The sequence below is a fragment of the Bombyx mandarina genome, chromosome 11 (genome assembly GCF_030267445.1).
Source record: "Bombyx mandarina strain Sakado chromosome 11, ASM3026744v2".
Taxonomy (NCBI): domain Eukaryota; kingdom Metazoa; phylum Arthropoda; class Insecta; order Lepidoptera; family Bombycidae; genus Bombyx; species Bombyx mandarina.
Genome location: NC_143218.1, coordinates 9,207,925 through 9,225,121, shown reverse-complemented (window position 1 = coordinate 9,225,121; position 17,197 = coordinate 9,207,925). Strand labels below are relative to the sequence as shown.

General features: G+C 34.6%; 1 protein-coding gene across 15 annotated transcripts in view; it reads right to left on the bottom strand.

Moving 5' to 3' along the window:
- Window positions 1–17,197, bottom strand: part of Svil (Supervillin) — a 211,211-nt gene that overhangs the window by 151,751 nt on the left and 42,263 nt on the right. For 12 of the 15 annotated variants that reach the window (XM_089730870.1, XM_028173249.2, XM_089730872.1 and 9 more), the window contains one exon: window positions 14,037–14,154. In XM_089730870.1, the coding sequence (XP_089586996.1) occupies window positions 14,037–14,154 (118 nt within the window). Of the gene's footprint in view, window positions 1–4,868; window positions 5,638–14,036; window positions 14,155–17,197 lie in introns of those variants that run through there. The other 3 variants (XM_089730880.1, XM_089730884.1, XM_089730885.1) reach the window with 1 other exon arrangement.

Sequence of the window (17,197 nt, the reverse complement as noted above, 5' to 3'; positions counted from 1 at the left end):
TTTTTACGAAAATCGCGCGGACGGAGGACACTTATACAGAATATAGAGAAGAAGTGCACAATGCTAATATTTTTTTAAAATAATGCATAAAAGATACATTAAATCAATAAAGAAAACACACACACTACAGACCATATATTTGACGCACACACGCATGCATACTATTTATTGTCAAACTTTTGTTCTTGACGTCTGTTGTCAAATTGAGATAAAATATTGTTTGTCTTTGTTAATATTTTTTAAAGTGTAGTCTTGGCGAAATTTGTGATTATATAGAAGTATAAAATACAATCTTATTAGTGTACAAACTTACAATACCAATTAATTATAGTCGAATTTCGACTACTGCGGGACCTCTAGTATTATTGTAATGGTTATAAAACAAAAATTATACAATAGCAACTCAAATAATGATGGTTCTAAACAAAAACATCAAGGAGCGATCAAAGAAAAACAAAAAGCGACTCCTCAATTACCAAATCACCGGGTTGAAAAAACAGAGATAGCAAAATAGATCAAATAAAGCATTATTTATGTCTATCGTCACGTTTCAGCGCATTAATGTTCTCGAGTTTAATTCAAGCTATTCGACTATTTCGTTTAAGAATTTTAAAAACAATTATAAGTCCTTGGTTTCCCTTACTTAAGTGCAACAATTACAAAACAATGACGTAAGTTAAATTAGGTTTTATGTATAATGTACATAAAACATAATTCTCTTTAAGAAACTGATTACAACAATCGATGCTTTTACTAAAGCGCCCATCCCTTGAACATTACGAAATTCATCTATACAACCATTAGCACAATAAATAGAAGTTTCGAACGCAAGTCTCACGCGTCCCGTCATAACATGTACTCTGTTCAATAAATCTTAGATCACAAGCGACATTTTTACGTTTAAAAAAAAAATTATATTGACACGTGTGCACAACGATCTATTTTCGTTTTATCAACGTTGCATGCCTGTAACCGACCTAATTCGACGGAGCGACGGCTATAAAACAATGGATTCCGTGGCGAGGATGTCATGTCAGTATTCGTTAGTTCGATGCCACTAAAAATAGTTCGAGAAGTTTAACATTTTTTTAAACGAATCAAGCGTTGCCATATGCCAATAAGATGATTAGGAAGTAAAAATATATGTCATTGCTCCTCCATTAAACATGCATATTTTTTTAATGTCATTTTAGACAAACTAACCATTTGATGGTTGATAGTCAGTCGCACGACATCAATAATACCACACCCAAGAAGTAGTCTACTCTTCTCGAACCTCATTTGAAGAATTTCAGTGCTCGAGAAACATCGTGGAGGGGACTTTATTGCTAAGTCGTATGGCAAAAATTACTCTGAAAATGCACTTTAGATGAACAATGAAGTTTGAGATAGCATCTATGATCACTGCACCGTTGTTCGGCGGTGCGATGGATAAACGGTAATGAATGGATAATCTCTAAAAAAAATATAGAGCACTTTTAAATAAACTTCATTTAAATTAGATTTGTTAGATTTTATTGAAAGGAAGGAAAGGTAGGAAAGCAACTGTTTTCCTGTATCCCTGGTATTGCCGAAGTTCACAAAGTTATATATATGTAAATACAGAATTATATTATGTAAAATATCAATTAAAATTAAGTAAACAAATTATATTTATAATTTTAATATTTATCACTGAAAATTGTTCCCCAATAGGTGTTTCTTAAATTCGATTAGCTAGGATAGCGAAACCTATTCGTAAATACGCAAAGGCCCATTACTATTCAAATACTATACTTAGTACTAAGTACCTACCTAAAAATATATTAAATAGTCCGTATTCAAAGAAGAAAAACAGGTAGGGTGTGGGAGGAACGGACGTGATCTGTTTATTTACGCAGACAAAAATAAATTTAATTTTACACGTATATAGCGAAAAAAGATTACTTCGGCGTAACTAACGTGATTGAACTTTCAAGTATTTATATTGCTCCGTCTAGAAAATTGTATTTTCTTTTTATTAAAACTACTTACTTAAAATTATATGTGTTATTTTTACAATTGAGCGAGAAAACGAAACTAGTATTTAAATACTGTCTTCAAGTGGTGGTGATAACAGTCGACTTACAACAGAAGGCCACCGCTACGTGAACTTAATAATATACAAAGTAACGTTTATCGAAAAACACCTGAGATTATTCTTGTTAATTAAAAAAAACATTATTTTGTGAAAATTTGGATACTGCATGCAATGAAATTCGTTTTTTTTTAAATAGATGAGGTCCTCGTTCTATTTCCTCATATGACATGCATAGGCGTCCCACGGGCATTTACGCTTCGAAACTATAAATTTATTTTTTATGTTGAAGCCACTGACCGAATTTGACTTTTTTTTTATTGCTTAGATGTGTGGACGAGCTTACAGCCCACCTGGTGTTAAGTGGTTACTGGAGCCCATAGACATCTACAACGTAAACGCGCCACCCACCTCGAGATATAAGTTCTAAGGTCTCACGTATAGTTACGACGGCTGTCCCACCCTTCAAACCGAAACGCATTACTGCTTCACGACAGAAACAGGCAGGGTAGTGCTACCCACCCGGTCGGACTCACAAGAGGTCCTACCACCAGCAATTACGCAAATTATAATTTTGCGGGTTTCATTTTTTTACACGATGTTATTCCTTCACCGTGGAAATCAATCGTGAACATTTGTTGAGTACGTATTTCATTAGAAAAGTTGGCACCCGCCTGAGACTCGAACACCGGTGCATCGTCAACACAAATGCACCGGACGTCTTATCCGTTAGGCCACGACGACTTCGAAATTCGACTTCATTTCTCTTACACCCGATATTTATATATAGTGATTTATTGAGCACGTTTAGGCTAATATTTACTTATGTATTTTTGAAATAATTTAGATTTTCCGAATACATTCAAACTATATGCCTATTACGAATGCAGATACATCGATCGGACCTTCCGAACAGCGTATGTGTTTTTGATTGACAACTCTACGTCGATCTAATATTCAAATCGTACGAGGGACAATCGATATGCATAATAAATATGGAGGTCGACAACTGAATTGAATAAATCTTCAGAACGAACCCGTTTCGAGTCTAGAATTTTTTATTTTGACATATTTGCCTTTTCAGTTGAAAAAAAAAAATCTCTTTAACTGCCTATTTCTAGAGTCAGTAGTTCCGTAGAAGTCACGCGTTCCGGTTTGAAGAGTACAATAATCATTATTGAGGCTATAACCTCATGCCTCACGGCGGATAGCGTCGTTCACGTTGTTACCTCTATGAGCCGGTAATAATTAAACATCAGGTCAGCCGAGGTCTCAGCTTCCTGTTCAAATCAATAGAAGAACAAAATTTTTTATTTAAAATTATATTTAATTAAAAGTCAAAGTGTTTTTATATGCGCTTTAGATTTAACAACAAGCAACTATAAGCATATTCGATCGTTTCTTTCGATTTAACTTACAAACATTCGATTCACCCGGAATATTGATTTCATTGTTAATGTATAAAAGGTAACCTTCCTGTAGTTAGCGTTGAATTAATTGCACAACGGCCAAGGCCATCGACACGCTTTACGTATTGACAAACAGTTGACATTGACCACTGCTTGTTTTATTTATATCTAACCGACTTTAAATAATAAAAAAGGAGAAGGTATGTACTTGATTCGTGGTGATAACGTTTTTAGAGAATTTCGATGCGCGTTTTCTTCTCGGTCAGTTTTATTTCTAACGATAATTATTTTACGTGCAATTAGTTCCACAGTTCTTTGAAAATTCTTTGAAAATTATTTCTGCCGTGAAGCACTAATGCGTTTCGGTTTGAAGGGTGGGGCGAGGCAGCCGTTGTAACTATACTTGAGACCTAAGAACTTATATCTCAAGCTGGGTGGCGCATTTACGTTGTAGATGTCTGTGGGCTCCAGTAACCACTTAACATCAGGTGGGTGCATATGGGTGCATATGGGTGCTGGTAAAAACAGAACTATTTCATTAACAATACATTAAAATTTATGATCTGTTTATTTTGAGTATTTATGCAATCGTCTCATTCATTGGACACGTATTGAAATACGTCTGAAGAGTCACGTGAAAACGTTCAGCAACGAACACAAAAGACTATAATGACACCGAAGGACTAATGTAAGTTAAATAACAGCACGAACAATGGAAAATATGAACAAGTGCAAATTTGATTTGTTTTCTTTTCTATACATAAGCGGACGAGTAATCAACGCAGCTCGTGTTAAGTGTGATCTTAATCAATTAATTTCAAAATGAATGAGGCCTTCAAGACAAGGGGTTTTAGTAACAATTATATTCATATTATGGACTTAAATATCCTTAGTTTCAAACTACTGCTACTTCTTGGCAAAAATAACAGGATTGCGGTACCTAATCCGTGCAGGCACACAATGCACCTTACAATCAATAATGTTTACAAACAAAATTACACATACTTAAATCGAATAAAGAAAATTAAATAAACTGAATTCTAAATTCAACTCTGTCAATTTCTTCTACTCACTAAACTAACACAAGGTACTATTTATTCTAAACGATATGTTTTCACAACTAAACGCTTTCTATAAATTATTTAAAACTAGCGACCCGCCCTCGCTTAGCTTGGGAAACTGTAATTTATTATTGATTTATCCACTATTTAATGAATGGTATTATACATATAAACCTTCCTCTTCAATCACTCTATCTATTAAAAAAAACCCTATCAAAATCCGTTGCGTAGTTTTAAAGATTTAAGCATACATATGAACAGACAGATATATGGACAGACAGATATACGGACAGAGAAAGCGACTTTGTTTTATACTATGTAGTGATAAAGCGATAAGCTTACCTCTCGTTGTGATCAAACTGATCTGATAATAACAACGAAAAATCAACACCAAGAAAACAATCCACGATAAAACGATGGGTCCATCTTGAACGATTAAAGTTTCCATTTCGTGTGTAAACAATATCAGTTTTTATTAATACAAAAAAAAAAAAACTACAAGTTACACACGCTTATTATATTCAACGTAGACGGTACACGATGAAAACCGACGTGTCAAAATTATCGAACACTGATAATTTGAAGGTATATATTTAAAAAAAGAACCTTCAATAATTTTGCGTGCCCAGTCGACCAGCGACGACGACACTTGCAATTAAGAACAACACTAAAATAAAACTCCACCCGATATACAACCGTTAACTTTGTTTTAATTATGAAGGAGCACTGTTTGTTTTAATGAACGAATTTAAAAAAAAAAAGACTAAAAACACTTGCGCGGGGTAGACGCACTGGGTCGTTGTCATCGTTCGGCCCCAAAGAAATGCGCTCGAGCGCTTGGCACACACGCGCGCTTGCCGGGATCCAAATAACCGATTAAAACAAACTTCGTTCGTTGTTTTCGAAAACTCTCCGAGCATTAATCGATTTTATTGTAATATACATATTTATTATTATAAGCACACCTCGTTTACCGCAAACCGAGTAACTGATACGTATAGATGAAACCATATGTTTTATATAAAGTACACACTTTATATCGATTAATTGCGTTATCGCAAAACAAACGTGCCGCGACTGACCTGCGCCGGCGCACGCGTCTCTCTACCGTGTCTCCGTTGCCGATGGTAAATGATAAAATGGCTATCAAGGAGAAATATTATGCTGTAAAATACCGCAAATTCTAAATGTACACGTCGTTGAACTTTTAAAGATTCAAATTTTATGTTAATATTGACCAATTCAATTTATTGACGTTATTTATTTAAATTTAAATCTTGCAAGAATTTTTTAAGCTGACGTCTGATTCAAAAAAGTTTTTAATTACTGTCAGACAGAATCATGGCCGACCTGATATTAAGTAGTTATTTGGAGCTCATAGGCTATATAACGCGGGTGACGCTACCCGAATTATTGTGAAGTCAAATTAAAAATCTTGAATCCACAGAGGCTGCCCTCATCTTTCAGACAAAACATAGCAACTTTTTTTAAAAATAAAGTTGTGTATTTCAAGTTTTCAAGGGGCCATGTGTGACCTCGTATTACGTTATTGCCATTAAATGTTTTTATTAGTCCCCAACATCATCAATTTACATGTTCTAGATATTCCGAACTGCGTGTCAACATTTTAATGTGTGAAATGTTTACCCAATTGCATATTCGAACAAATCCAAGTAAAATGTTTTTTTTTTATACCAACGCTCTAATCAAATTCTTAATATAGGTACCTAACAAGTGTAATAGGTTCGTAACATAAAAAAGGAGATAACTCATTTTATTTTATTATTATTATTTCTTCATGTCAATTAGATAGCAAGAAGCTAAAAAAAGACACGTTTAACCTTAATAGCACCTATGTATTTCTTAATACTTTTTACTAATATTTTTACATTAATAGTACATACTATACCTACATATACCTATTATTATAGATAGGACAACATTTTGTAAAAAAAACCTAGCAATCGTCCATCAATATAATAGGCAACAGCAAAATCATTAAAATAGGTTAATAAAATTTTATTTGATCGTTTCTTATATTTGATCGGCAATTTCAATTACTTGTAAGCACTTTATTAACACGAATAAATATACCTTAAATCACGTTAACTTAAATAATATTTTACTTTGTAAGACCGAAAGCCAATGTACAACTGAACAGAAAAAGTACCCACGTATTTACTATAAACTTTGTAAAAATGGTAAGTAAACTTAACTAGTCGATTTGATTTATTGTAGACCAATGACAAGAAGACTGTCTGGACACCGACGTGGTAAAGAGTAATTGGTCAATTATTAAGTACTTTCCTTACACTTCGTTTGAAAAATTATATGTTGTAGACCTATGGAAACACCGTGCAACGTGGTGCATTTTAAAATTATTCTAAACTTTTAAACTCTTGCGGTTATCTGCATTACATACGCTATTATTTAACAGGTTTTCAACACGATTTTCACGTTTAATTTAAAATTTACTAAGAAACAATGCATTCTCAAAATTTTCGGAAAAACTCAACATCCAGCTCCAGTTCTAACTAGACTAAAAAGAGGGTACATAGTTTTGTCAGCTACTAACATACTACCCGCAGTCTTTAGTTCACACGTGATAGCGGTGCTTGCCACGCGAAATATCGGGACTCGAATTCGTTAAAAATGAAAATTGTGGTAAGGTAAATCCTGTTTAATAATAGTGTACGTAGCGATGTATCTACTCGTATATTAATGGACATTTTGTATATAAATGGTGAAAATTGGAACGAGCGCTGAGGGAGTTAATTCCAGGGCTTGATAGTAGTACTAGGAGTAATGACCTATGGAAACGAATTAGGTGAGAGCATTTTAATAATAGCATAGTGTCTTCCTCGTTTTTTTTTTTCATAATTGAAACTACTTTTTAATCTCGTGTTTTTATTGTCCCTATTTCTGACGTTTCGGATACTTTAAGAGTTCTTGAGTCACAGACGACTGTCGGATACGGATTATAAGCTGTCAGACAATACGAGTATGCATCCCTCGCCTTCGCCAACTACTGCTATAGATACAGAGTTTTTTTTTCTTAGCTTTTTGCTGGTAGCCAGAGAGACTATTCCAACTACACAGAGTATGTCATTTATTTTCGTGATCAATAATATTTTTTTTCGAATTCGGAAATTCTTATCTGAATAGCTGGTGGAGGGTTGTATTGTGTGTGTACGGGTGAGTCCAATCGTCCTCCATATATCTGCCAGGATTAATGTAATGTGATTACGTAAATCTTATTACTCAAGCTTCAAAAACGGGATTTACGTCGTGGTGTCTTTAGGCCATAAACTCAGTTTATCACAAGACAGCTTGAGATATCCTTTGTCTATCTTAGCTAACAAGATTATTAAAAACAAAGCCCAATAAATAATTCGGCACGATCGATTCTCAAACGAACCCTCAAGGGCACGACATAATATTAAAGACAGGTTAGTTCCAATCGACTTGGCCGCGAAAATAGCATTCCTTTGATGTAAGCCTCTCGAGAGTCAGTCGTTTTGAAGGAGACAAGTGCTATCGCGTTTGCGCTTGAAGGGTTGCCGGTCCTTGACACACACTCGGAAAAGGAACAATTGACATGTGAATGAAGACATATGATGAGAGACCGTTTAACGTTTAACACACGTGTGTGGAACGATCGCATTCACTGCTATGCATTTTCAACATCTTGATTAATCAAATGGGATACGACCTCGGCTATTTTGATTCTCACCTTTTTGCTACATACATATTCGCTGGTAGCGTAAGGGGCTATTCCAGCAACGTGCGAACGGGCAGTTGAGCTCACGAGCTCAACCTGATAGGATTTGGTAACAATGGTCCTGGAAAGAGCAGTGCTTCGCAGAATCTACCACCGGATTGGAATCGCGGCCCACTGAGAAGATCCGACGAGAAATTCAATGGGCTAATTTTGCTGTTAAAGGTAGGCAACGTGAACGTGACGCGAGGTCGAAATCTCAATAACACGACTGTATCGCGGCAAAAAAATATTAAAAATGATTGGGCGGCGGTTCCTATCCTTGCGGGTACATAATACAACCCTACGATCATTAAAATAAAGTTTAGTTTTGTCTTCATTATCGTCAGTTAGCATAGTCATACACTATACGGCCAAACATGTCGCTCGTATACTAAGCATTATTGTCGTAATTTTCCTAGGCGTTTAATAAAAACTGTTGTGAAAATTTGTTCGAGTTCAAGGTATAATAGTCTCGACCTCGTGCTACTTTACTTAGTGCATTACCACCCACAGCGATCTTATGACTTAGCCGGGTTTCTATCAGGATAATCAAGGCGACTTTACGTCTTAACGGGGAATCCGTCGCGAAGGTCAATCGTTGCTATTATTGAAGAATTTAATTATATAAAATTCATATTATAATATCAATATACTCGAATAGAATACGAATTAAGTCAAAGTCTATTCTAATGAATTCGAAAATGAATCGAATAGAATAAACTCGTTTTGTTGAAAAAGAGTAAAATATAGATTTTCACAAAATTTGCTTTCGGACATTTCGTAATTATATAACGTCGAATAAGTTGTAATATTATTACTGTTCTAATTACGTGACAACCCTAAGCGAAATTGACTTTTATTTAGTTAGTGTTAACATATATGTATATATTAACTAAGAGGATAGGTATAGGTACAGGACAAGTATCGTCTGCGTTAAAAAACAAAATTTAAAAAATACGAAATATTTTTTTTCTTCCAATAAGCCTTTTTTTTTAAAGTTGGGGAATCCGTTTACGGTTACCCGGTCAACGGAGGTAACAGACCGGGTTATGTCGGACTCCGTCTTTGAATAAGCCTACGTTATTTTTCAATTTATAAGTAAAATCCTTGAAAACAATCATATCAATCCATTGCTGCGTGAAAGATACCTACGAAAACATTTTATTTTTTATATTATTTTTCATATTATGTTTTGAAAATTCTACAGCAGTTTGGTGAATAATGATTAATTCACATATGTAGATTTTGCAAACGCGTGGCGGATTCTTCTGTAAGTATATTTTAAATTATTCGCGTGTTTTGTTAGAATGAATATTCGTGTGCAGATCGACCTTCATACCCATGAAGCGTGGAATCTTTCAAAATTACACGAAAAGAAAAATGCTACAGTGCAATCGAAAACTTCTCGTTCACTGCAGTTCACTAAAGTGATTAATTTAAGCAGTAAATGGTATTTTCTCCGATTTTCGAGGGTTGTAGACATAATAAAAACTACTTTTACGGTTTAATCTCGTGTTTATTTTTCTAGCTACCCTCAAATTTTCTGTCTATCTATCTAACAAAATTTGACGGTAGTCACCAATCCGGGACTACGAATACTGAAAATATTTGAAACGTCGGGAAGAAAAGTCCCAAGATTAAATCGTAAAAGCGGATCGAATTATTAATCCAATACATATTTTGAAACTATATTTTAAAGACTAGTGTCGAACCACGCCTATATTAGCGAAGCATCGATCGATATTACGTCCCTGATCTGAAATCAACGATTATATTATTCCCATCTGCATGTTAACATTACCACATTATGTAGTCGTTTACTCGTCTATAAGTTTCAATAGCAATCTCAGCAAACAAGCTACAGCGCGTCTAGTGCAACTAAAACCCAATGCAACAAACTAATTAATTTTAAACTAACTACCATTAGTTAGCTAACATAACGGAGTTCATAACAGAAAACAAATGCTAAGATCAGATCACAAGGTTCGCCCTTAACGTTCGCGTCCTCAAAACTCCATAATTTAATCAACAACTTGTTTCAAACTATAACGATGAAGCATTCGTTAGTTGGTATAACTTTTAGGGAAACAACGCTGCACATTTTAATTAGGAGATAACATCAATTAACCGCACACTTTCGCCCAATCACTAGACAGTTTAGTGCTTCGTGTATATTTTGTTCACAGTGAATTCACTTATAACAAATCGTACGGTAGTATGTACATTTTTAATCCTAAAAAAAAACGACCTTTTCGCCTTTTAATACACACAAGGAAACTGTAAAGTGATCAAAAATTCACAGTATACCCAACTGATCCCACTCGCTTCGTATCTAGGAAACTAGTTCGAAGCTCAACTTAACGGTTATGGTACCCTGGTATAACGTTTCGGAACTAACATGTAAGTATCGCGAGTCAACGTGGAAACTTTACCTGTACGGCACGAATAAACAATCTTGTTCCATAAGGCACTCTAAGACTTCACGTAATAATTTAGATGCCTGGGGGACGGTTCTCGTATTTGGAGTTGCGAAATTTCAAAAGCCTAAATTCTGTATTCCTGTTTGAATATCTTAACGTTTGGTCTACATGATGTTTTGAAATGTATAGGTCAATTTGGCAAATTGTGTGACATAGAATATCAAACAATAACATTTCTTTTTTATTGTTGTGCATTATATTTATAGGCCTTTGAGCGATCATCGGAATCAATGAGCATCACAACGTGAATGCAGTCATATATCTTGAGACATTAGGTCGCAATTGCATGGTTCCTACAAGGCTCTACAAAGCCTTTCTAATCCTTCCAACTTAATCGCATGATTGCTTCGCGGCAGACATGAGAATGACGATATTACCCACACATACGAACCATTATAAGCACTATTACTAATTAATACGGTCGCAATATGCTGTGATACTCTGAGAACAGTCGCCTGATACAACACCGACGTGACACGATAAGTCACCACATAGCGAAGTCTCTAAACAAGCAACAGGTTGTCTAGATAAGTAGCTCCTCAATATATTGTTTAAGCTTCCAATTGTATTCCCTAAATACATAAACTTTAACTGAAACTGTAATTTATTATTGATTTCTCCACTATTTAATGGATGTTATTATACATATAAACCTTCCTCTTCAATCACTCTATCTATAAAAAAAACGCATCAAAATCCGTTGCGTAGTTTTAAAGATTTAAGCATACATATCTTCATATATAGGGACAGAGAAAGCGACTTTGTTTTATACTATGTAGTGATATATTAAACGGACTCTCGAATCTTGATCAAGTACATTATTAATCGCTAAAAAAAAAAACCTATCTTTAAAGCTTTTACCCCGAATATGTCATTTATCTAGCCTCTAGAAATCTACTCTAAATTCTCTACTTGTACCAGAATGTGGTACTACCAGCAACATGATTTAAATTATTCATACTATCGACACGACTAAGGTGTAGGCTCCAGAATGCTGAGAAGTCTTGAGATCCATCACTCTATATGTACACATAATTTCAATAATTTATAACACTCTTTTATAAGTCACACGTATATCTACATGAAATTATATATTTGTACGTGTAATGACGTAACGATCGCTGCATATTATCGTGTATTTAATATCTTAGATGAAATCTTATAATTTCTATGCAAATTCTAGGAAATTCACTGTGCATTGAAATAGATGGAGGGTTTTCAAGCGGAAATACACGAACCGTAATTTGATTTAATTACTCCACAATATTGTATCCGGCAATAAAATGAACGACTTTCGAATATTCCTTATCGATTTATTGTTTTCGAACGTATTGCCGTTCGAGAACAATGTCACCTTCGTGTCAGGTATAAAAAAGATGTGTGGTGTCGTGGGATACCGGATAGGAACGAAGTTCCATAATATTATAAAAATAATAATTATAAGTTCTATTCGAGATATAAATAAAATAATTATTCGGGTATACATTTTTTATTATGATTTTTTTATTGATAAAAATAGAAATAATCGCAAGGGTCAACCACTCCGTACTCCGCAGTGCAATGGAGCAGCCTCGTCCTGGGGGAACCGCCTGAATGACCATGGTATCCCCTACGCCAGGTAAGTATAATTTGGCAAGAGAAATACGAGAACGTCTATCAACTGTGCAACATCTCGTCACCGCGATTCAGGAATTGTTAAATTTACGTGCAGCGACATCTGTTGATAACAAACTAAATAGAAAAAATCTTACGTTACGGACGTTTTTTCGCGGTTAGGGTACCCCTCCGCATCGTCCCATAAGGAACTTCGTTCCAAAAAAAAATTAGGCTGATAAACAATAAAAAATCGATGGCACTAATTGATTGCGAAACGAAATTATCAAGCACGCATTAGATGATTTCAAGATAATTAGCCATTTGAATGTAACGTGATACCGCAAAAGAATTTCGTAAGGCATTTTAACGATGTCAAACTCGTCGACTTTCGACGAACGAAATTCACAGCTATTAGATTCACGATATAATCTAATAGCTTCGTTTAAAATAAATACATTCGTACAAATCCAATCGTGTTTAACTAATTGCAACAACTAATTGCAATAACAAACAAGTCAGCTACTCAAAATCAATAAATTTCTGAAACGCGTGGAATTGAATTAATTAATTTCTAGCAAACGAAATTATGTACTACCGATAGACGAGATACAAAAACTTTCGTCCACGCTTTTGCGTTGTCCGGGGGCATGGCACAAGCCAGGGGAAACCCCCCTGCCCCAACTTGAAGTCCCCGCCCTCTCAGCGGGGGTGATTTCTCTGATGCAAACGGATTAAAGATGAAATTGATGATGAATGATTCGTTTACGAAACAGTAACGTGATTTTTATTCAGTCCTTGATCCTGTTAATACTGCCAACGCACTATTTCTACTACTCAAAACGCTGAAGATACATCCATACGATATAGAATGGGTGAAATATTAAAAGTCCTCATCAAATATCAAGGTGATTTCGGTTGGCAAATCGATAGTGGTCTATCGCGTCAATAGCATTGTGTAACCGATACGCGAGTTCGGTTCATGGTCGAGGTGCTGAACTAAAATAGACAAAAGGGCAAACCTATGAAATGTGGTGATTGAATAGTGTCAAATGGCTTTATTTCGATTTCAATACGTGATATGACCGTATTGCTAATTTTGTTTGCATTGACATAATTATATGTATAGTTTACGTTGAAGATTTTATGGTGGTCTGTATTGGTTTTAGTCCTAACGAGCATCAACTAACAAGGAATGCATTAGTAAGTGTATGTGTTTAAAGCATAGGCGGACCCTAAGCAAGTCTGTGTAAGGATATTCCTGGGACAATTATTGGTTTCCTGTGCTAAATAAATGCCTTAAATAATTGTTTTTTTTTTTTAAATAACATATTTTCATAAACTACTCTAGATATACCTATCTTTTATCTTTTTTGAGTAACACGAGGTTTACTGTAGTCGAAAAAAAAAATTGACTATAATCGGCTGAAATTAATGACCTTTTATTTTTATACTCCTGTGATTACGTCTAAACTTTATAAGAGTGTAACATGAGAAATGTTTTACTCTTACCGACACGACATTGATTTGATCAGCAAAAACACGAAACGGCTGTAAGATTGCGGCACGGCACGGCATTCGCGTCGTGATGTCTATGGGCACTGGTAGCTAATTAACAGCGGATGGGCTTTGCGCTCATCCATCCATCGATGCAATAAAGAGTAATACAAAACATACCTGTGGCTTCATTATTTGTGGCGGTCGCCTGCATTGGAGCCTTTTTCGGCGTGCTCGTGGTTCGTGTAGTGGGTTGAGCTCGAAGACAAGGCGCTGTACATTCTGGTCCCGTCGAACGCTGTAAGAAACACTTTGGTTTAATCAAAATAATCTTAGAGGATCTTACATGAAAGATCTAATTATTATTCAGACCATATTTATCGTGTAAATCAAAATAAAAAACCAAAAAAATTAACGTTTCTCCAATATTCGTTCCTAGTCCATTCACGCGAATGTGATTAAACCTGGCACATTTGTTGTGGCACTTCATGGAAGATTTCTATCATAGGACCATGCATGTACAAGTGATAGCCCGCGTGAAGTTTCAATAAGCGGTTTTCACGGATTTAGTAACAGTGTAATCACAATTTCACTAGCATTTTCGTAAATTTACCTATCAAACGCATTTAAAATTCTTTCACTAAATCTAACAATGATACTTTAACACAGATTTTAAATTTCATTTGAAACTAGACTTACGATTATGCTATGAAAACGGAAAATCAACTTTAATATTGAATTACTTGCATCTCATTTTCGTATGTTTCTTGTCGGATACATTGAACGACTCATGCGTTCATAATTGTCTGAACAACACCGTAACTACACAACACAAAGATATTACACCGATAGATCTTCTAAAACTTTTCAAGTAAATAGTTAGACAAAAACATTAAACACAATACCGACGCGTCAGAAAAAAAAATTGACAATAACACAATAAGTTTTATCGGGTTAATAAATTTTTAAAGCTATCATAAATTTATTTTATGCAATGTATTACGTTAATCTATCAATGTTGCCTTGTCTTCAAACATTTCTATTTCAACCTAAATATTTATTACTTGCGTCTCATATTATTTTATTCGTGAGTTCATTCACGTATCTCGATACATTTTAGATTTTCATTCGCAAGGGATCTTCGGTCCCGAACAGACATTCAGAGGTTGAGCACCCCATTTGAGGGTACCTTTCGGGGTGAATGTGATTCGAGAATTACGACGTCTACAAAAAGAAAAAGTTTTTAATACATTTACCAAAACTATTGTCAACTTTTATAAAATTAAATAGTTTTAGAAAAATGTTTTATAAAATTTTATAAAATTGTAGAGTGCATTCAACCATTAACGTAAAACTACTTTAATTAAACTGTAATAATGGTCATATTAAAATTGACTTTCTCATAGGCAGTCGAAAGCGATTCAATAATAGTCAGGTACACCATAATTATCTAGATAAAATAAAACGATAAGAAGTCTGCCACAATGGCGCGCATCACGCAGTAACTACTGGCTAATACATATAATATGATGTATTTTTTTTTTATTTCTTCTACATTATTGTTTGGCCCTTATCAAGATAAAATACTACATAATGACTTTACGAATGTAGTAGTACGAATGATTAATAATAATAAGTGCCCGCAACTTATTATTATTAATCATAGTCTGTTACTCTTGGCAGAGCAGTCGTCGTTATATGAAACCTTGTTTATTAATAATAGTTTAATTGATCCTATTATTAATTATAAATATTAATAAAAGGATAAATTAAATAGTAGGTCGTTTTGTAGGTAATTAATTTTCAAATATCATACTAGACTAAATGTAATAATGATATAATTGAACCTTTTTTGTAATAATTAGGTTGTGTACATGGTTGCAAATTATTCCGTAGAAATCTTTAAACGTATACAGTGTTTCAAAGTTTAATTTTAACCGTATTGTGTTATTTGATAATAAGGGACATACATATGTATTTTGTTTACGATAGGTTAGATAACATTGTAAGGATTACTCCGGGAACCATTATCGTATTGCTGTAAAAAATTCTAAAACTGCTTACTTAGGATTCAAGAAAATAACTAATGAGTCACATTGCAGCGTCAGCTGCTGGGGATGAAATTCAAAAAAATTTACTTGAATTTATTTAACAATTCATAAACATTCAAATGAAGATTTTGTTGAGGACATTTACTGAGTTGCCTTCCTCGCAATTCATTTAATAACAGTTTAGACTAATCTGCTAATTTAGTGTAAATCTATGGCTCGAAATATCAGCTTAATCTATCGCAAAACAAATATATTACTGGTGGTAGGACCTCTTGTGAGTCCGCGCGGGTAGGTACCACCACCCCGCCTGTTTCCGCCGTGAAGCAGTAATGCGTTTCGGTTCGAAGGGTGGGGAAGCCGTTATAACTATACTTGAGACCTTAGAACTTATATCTCAAGATGGGTGGCGCATTTACGTTGTAGATGTCTATGGGCTCCAGTAACCACTTAACACCAGGTGGGCTGTGAGCTCGTCCACCCATCTACGCAATAAAAAAAAATCACATAAAATCTTCACGGATTGTGGTATATTACTTTCAGCAGTACGCGTGTGCGTACCGTTTATTTGTAATGATAACGGGCAACGGTTGATAATGAAAATGCTTCGATAGTGAACTAATACTTTGTTAATTTAATGAAAAACTAATATAGCAAATATTTTACAGTCAACATACTGCTATTATATTACGCAGTACGGAATTTATAGCGTTCGAAATATTACAAATTGACTAATTTTGTAGGTTGTTGTAGGACGCATTCAGCGTTCGCACGGGTAAGCACCACTATTTGGTAATTAATTAATCAGTTACACAATATAATTCGATCACATGTCCCAAGATAAGGATGAATTCCGGTAACCGTACAACACCAGATGGACCATGAGGATAATGTTTACGCAACATGACAACGTTTTATATTTATTGTAAGCATGGGCCCTTGTCAACCCTATACGAAATTTAATGTGATTTGTGTTTTTGGACCACAAAAGAACACTCATTCATTCTCTATGTTTCATTTGATACAATGACATACATTTGATTCAATACTAGAGGATGACCGAGCTTTGCTCGGTTATATTATAATTTTTTTTTAGTTTTTGTTTTTTAGAAAATATAACTAGTCAGGTCATAAGTATTGTCACACAGTAAAAACTTTTCTTTTAGAATGCTGGTCACAAAAAAGTTTATTGAATTCGAATTTCGAATTGTTCATGAAAATAAAAATGTATAACTTTTAGAATTTTACTCATTTTTAAATATGGAGTGGACGTGGTTTTAAATATGGTTACGC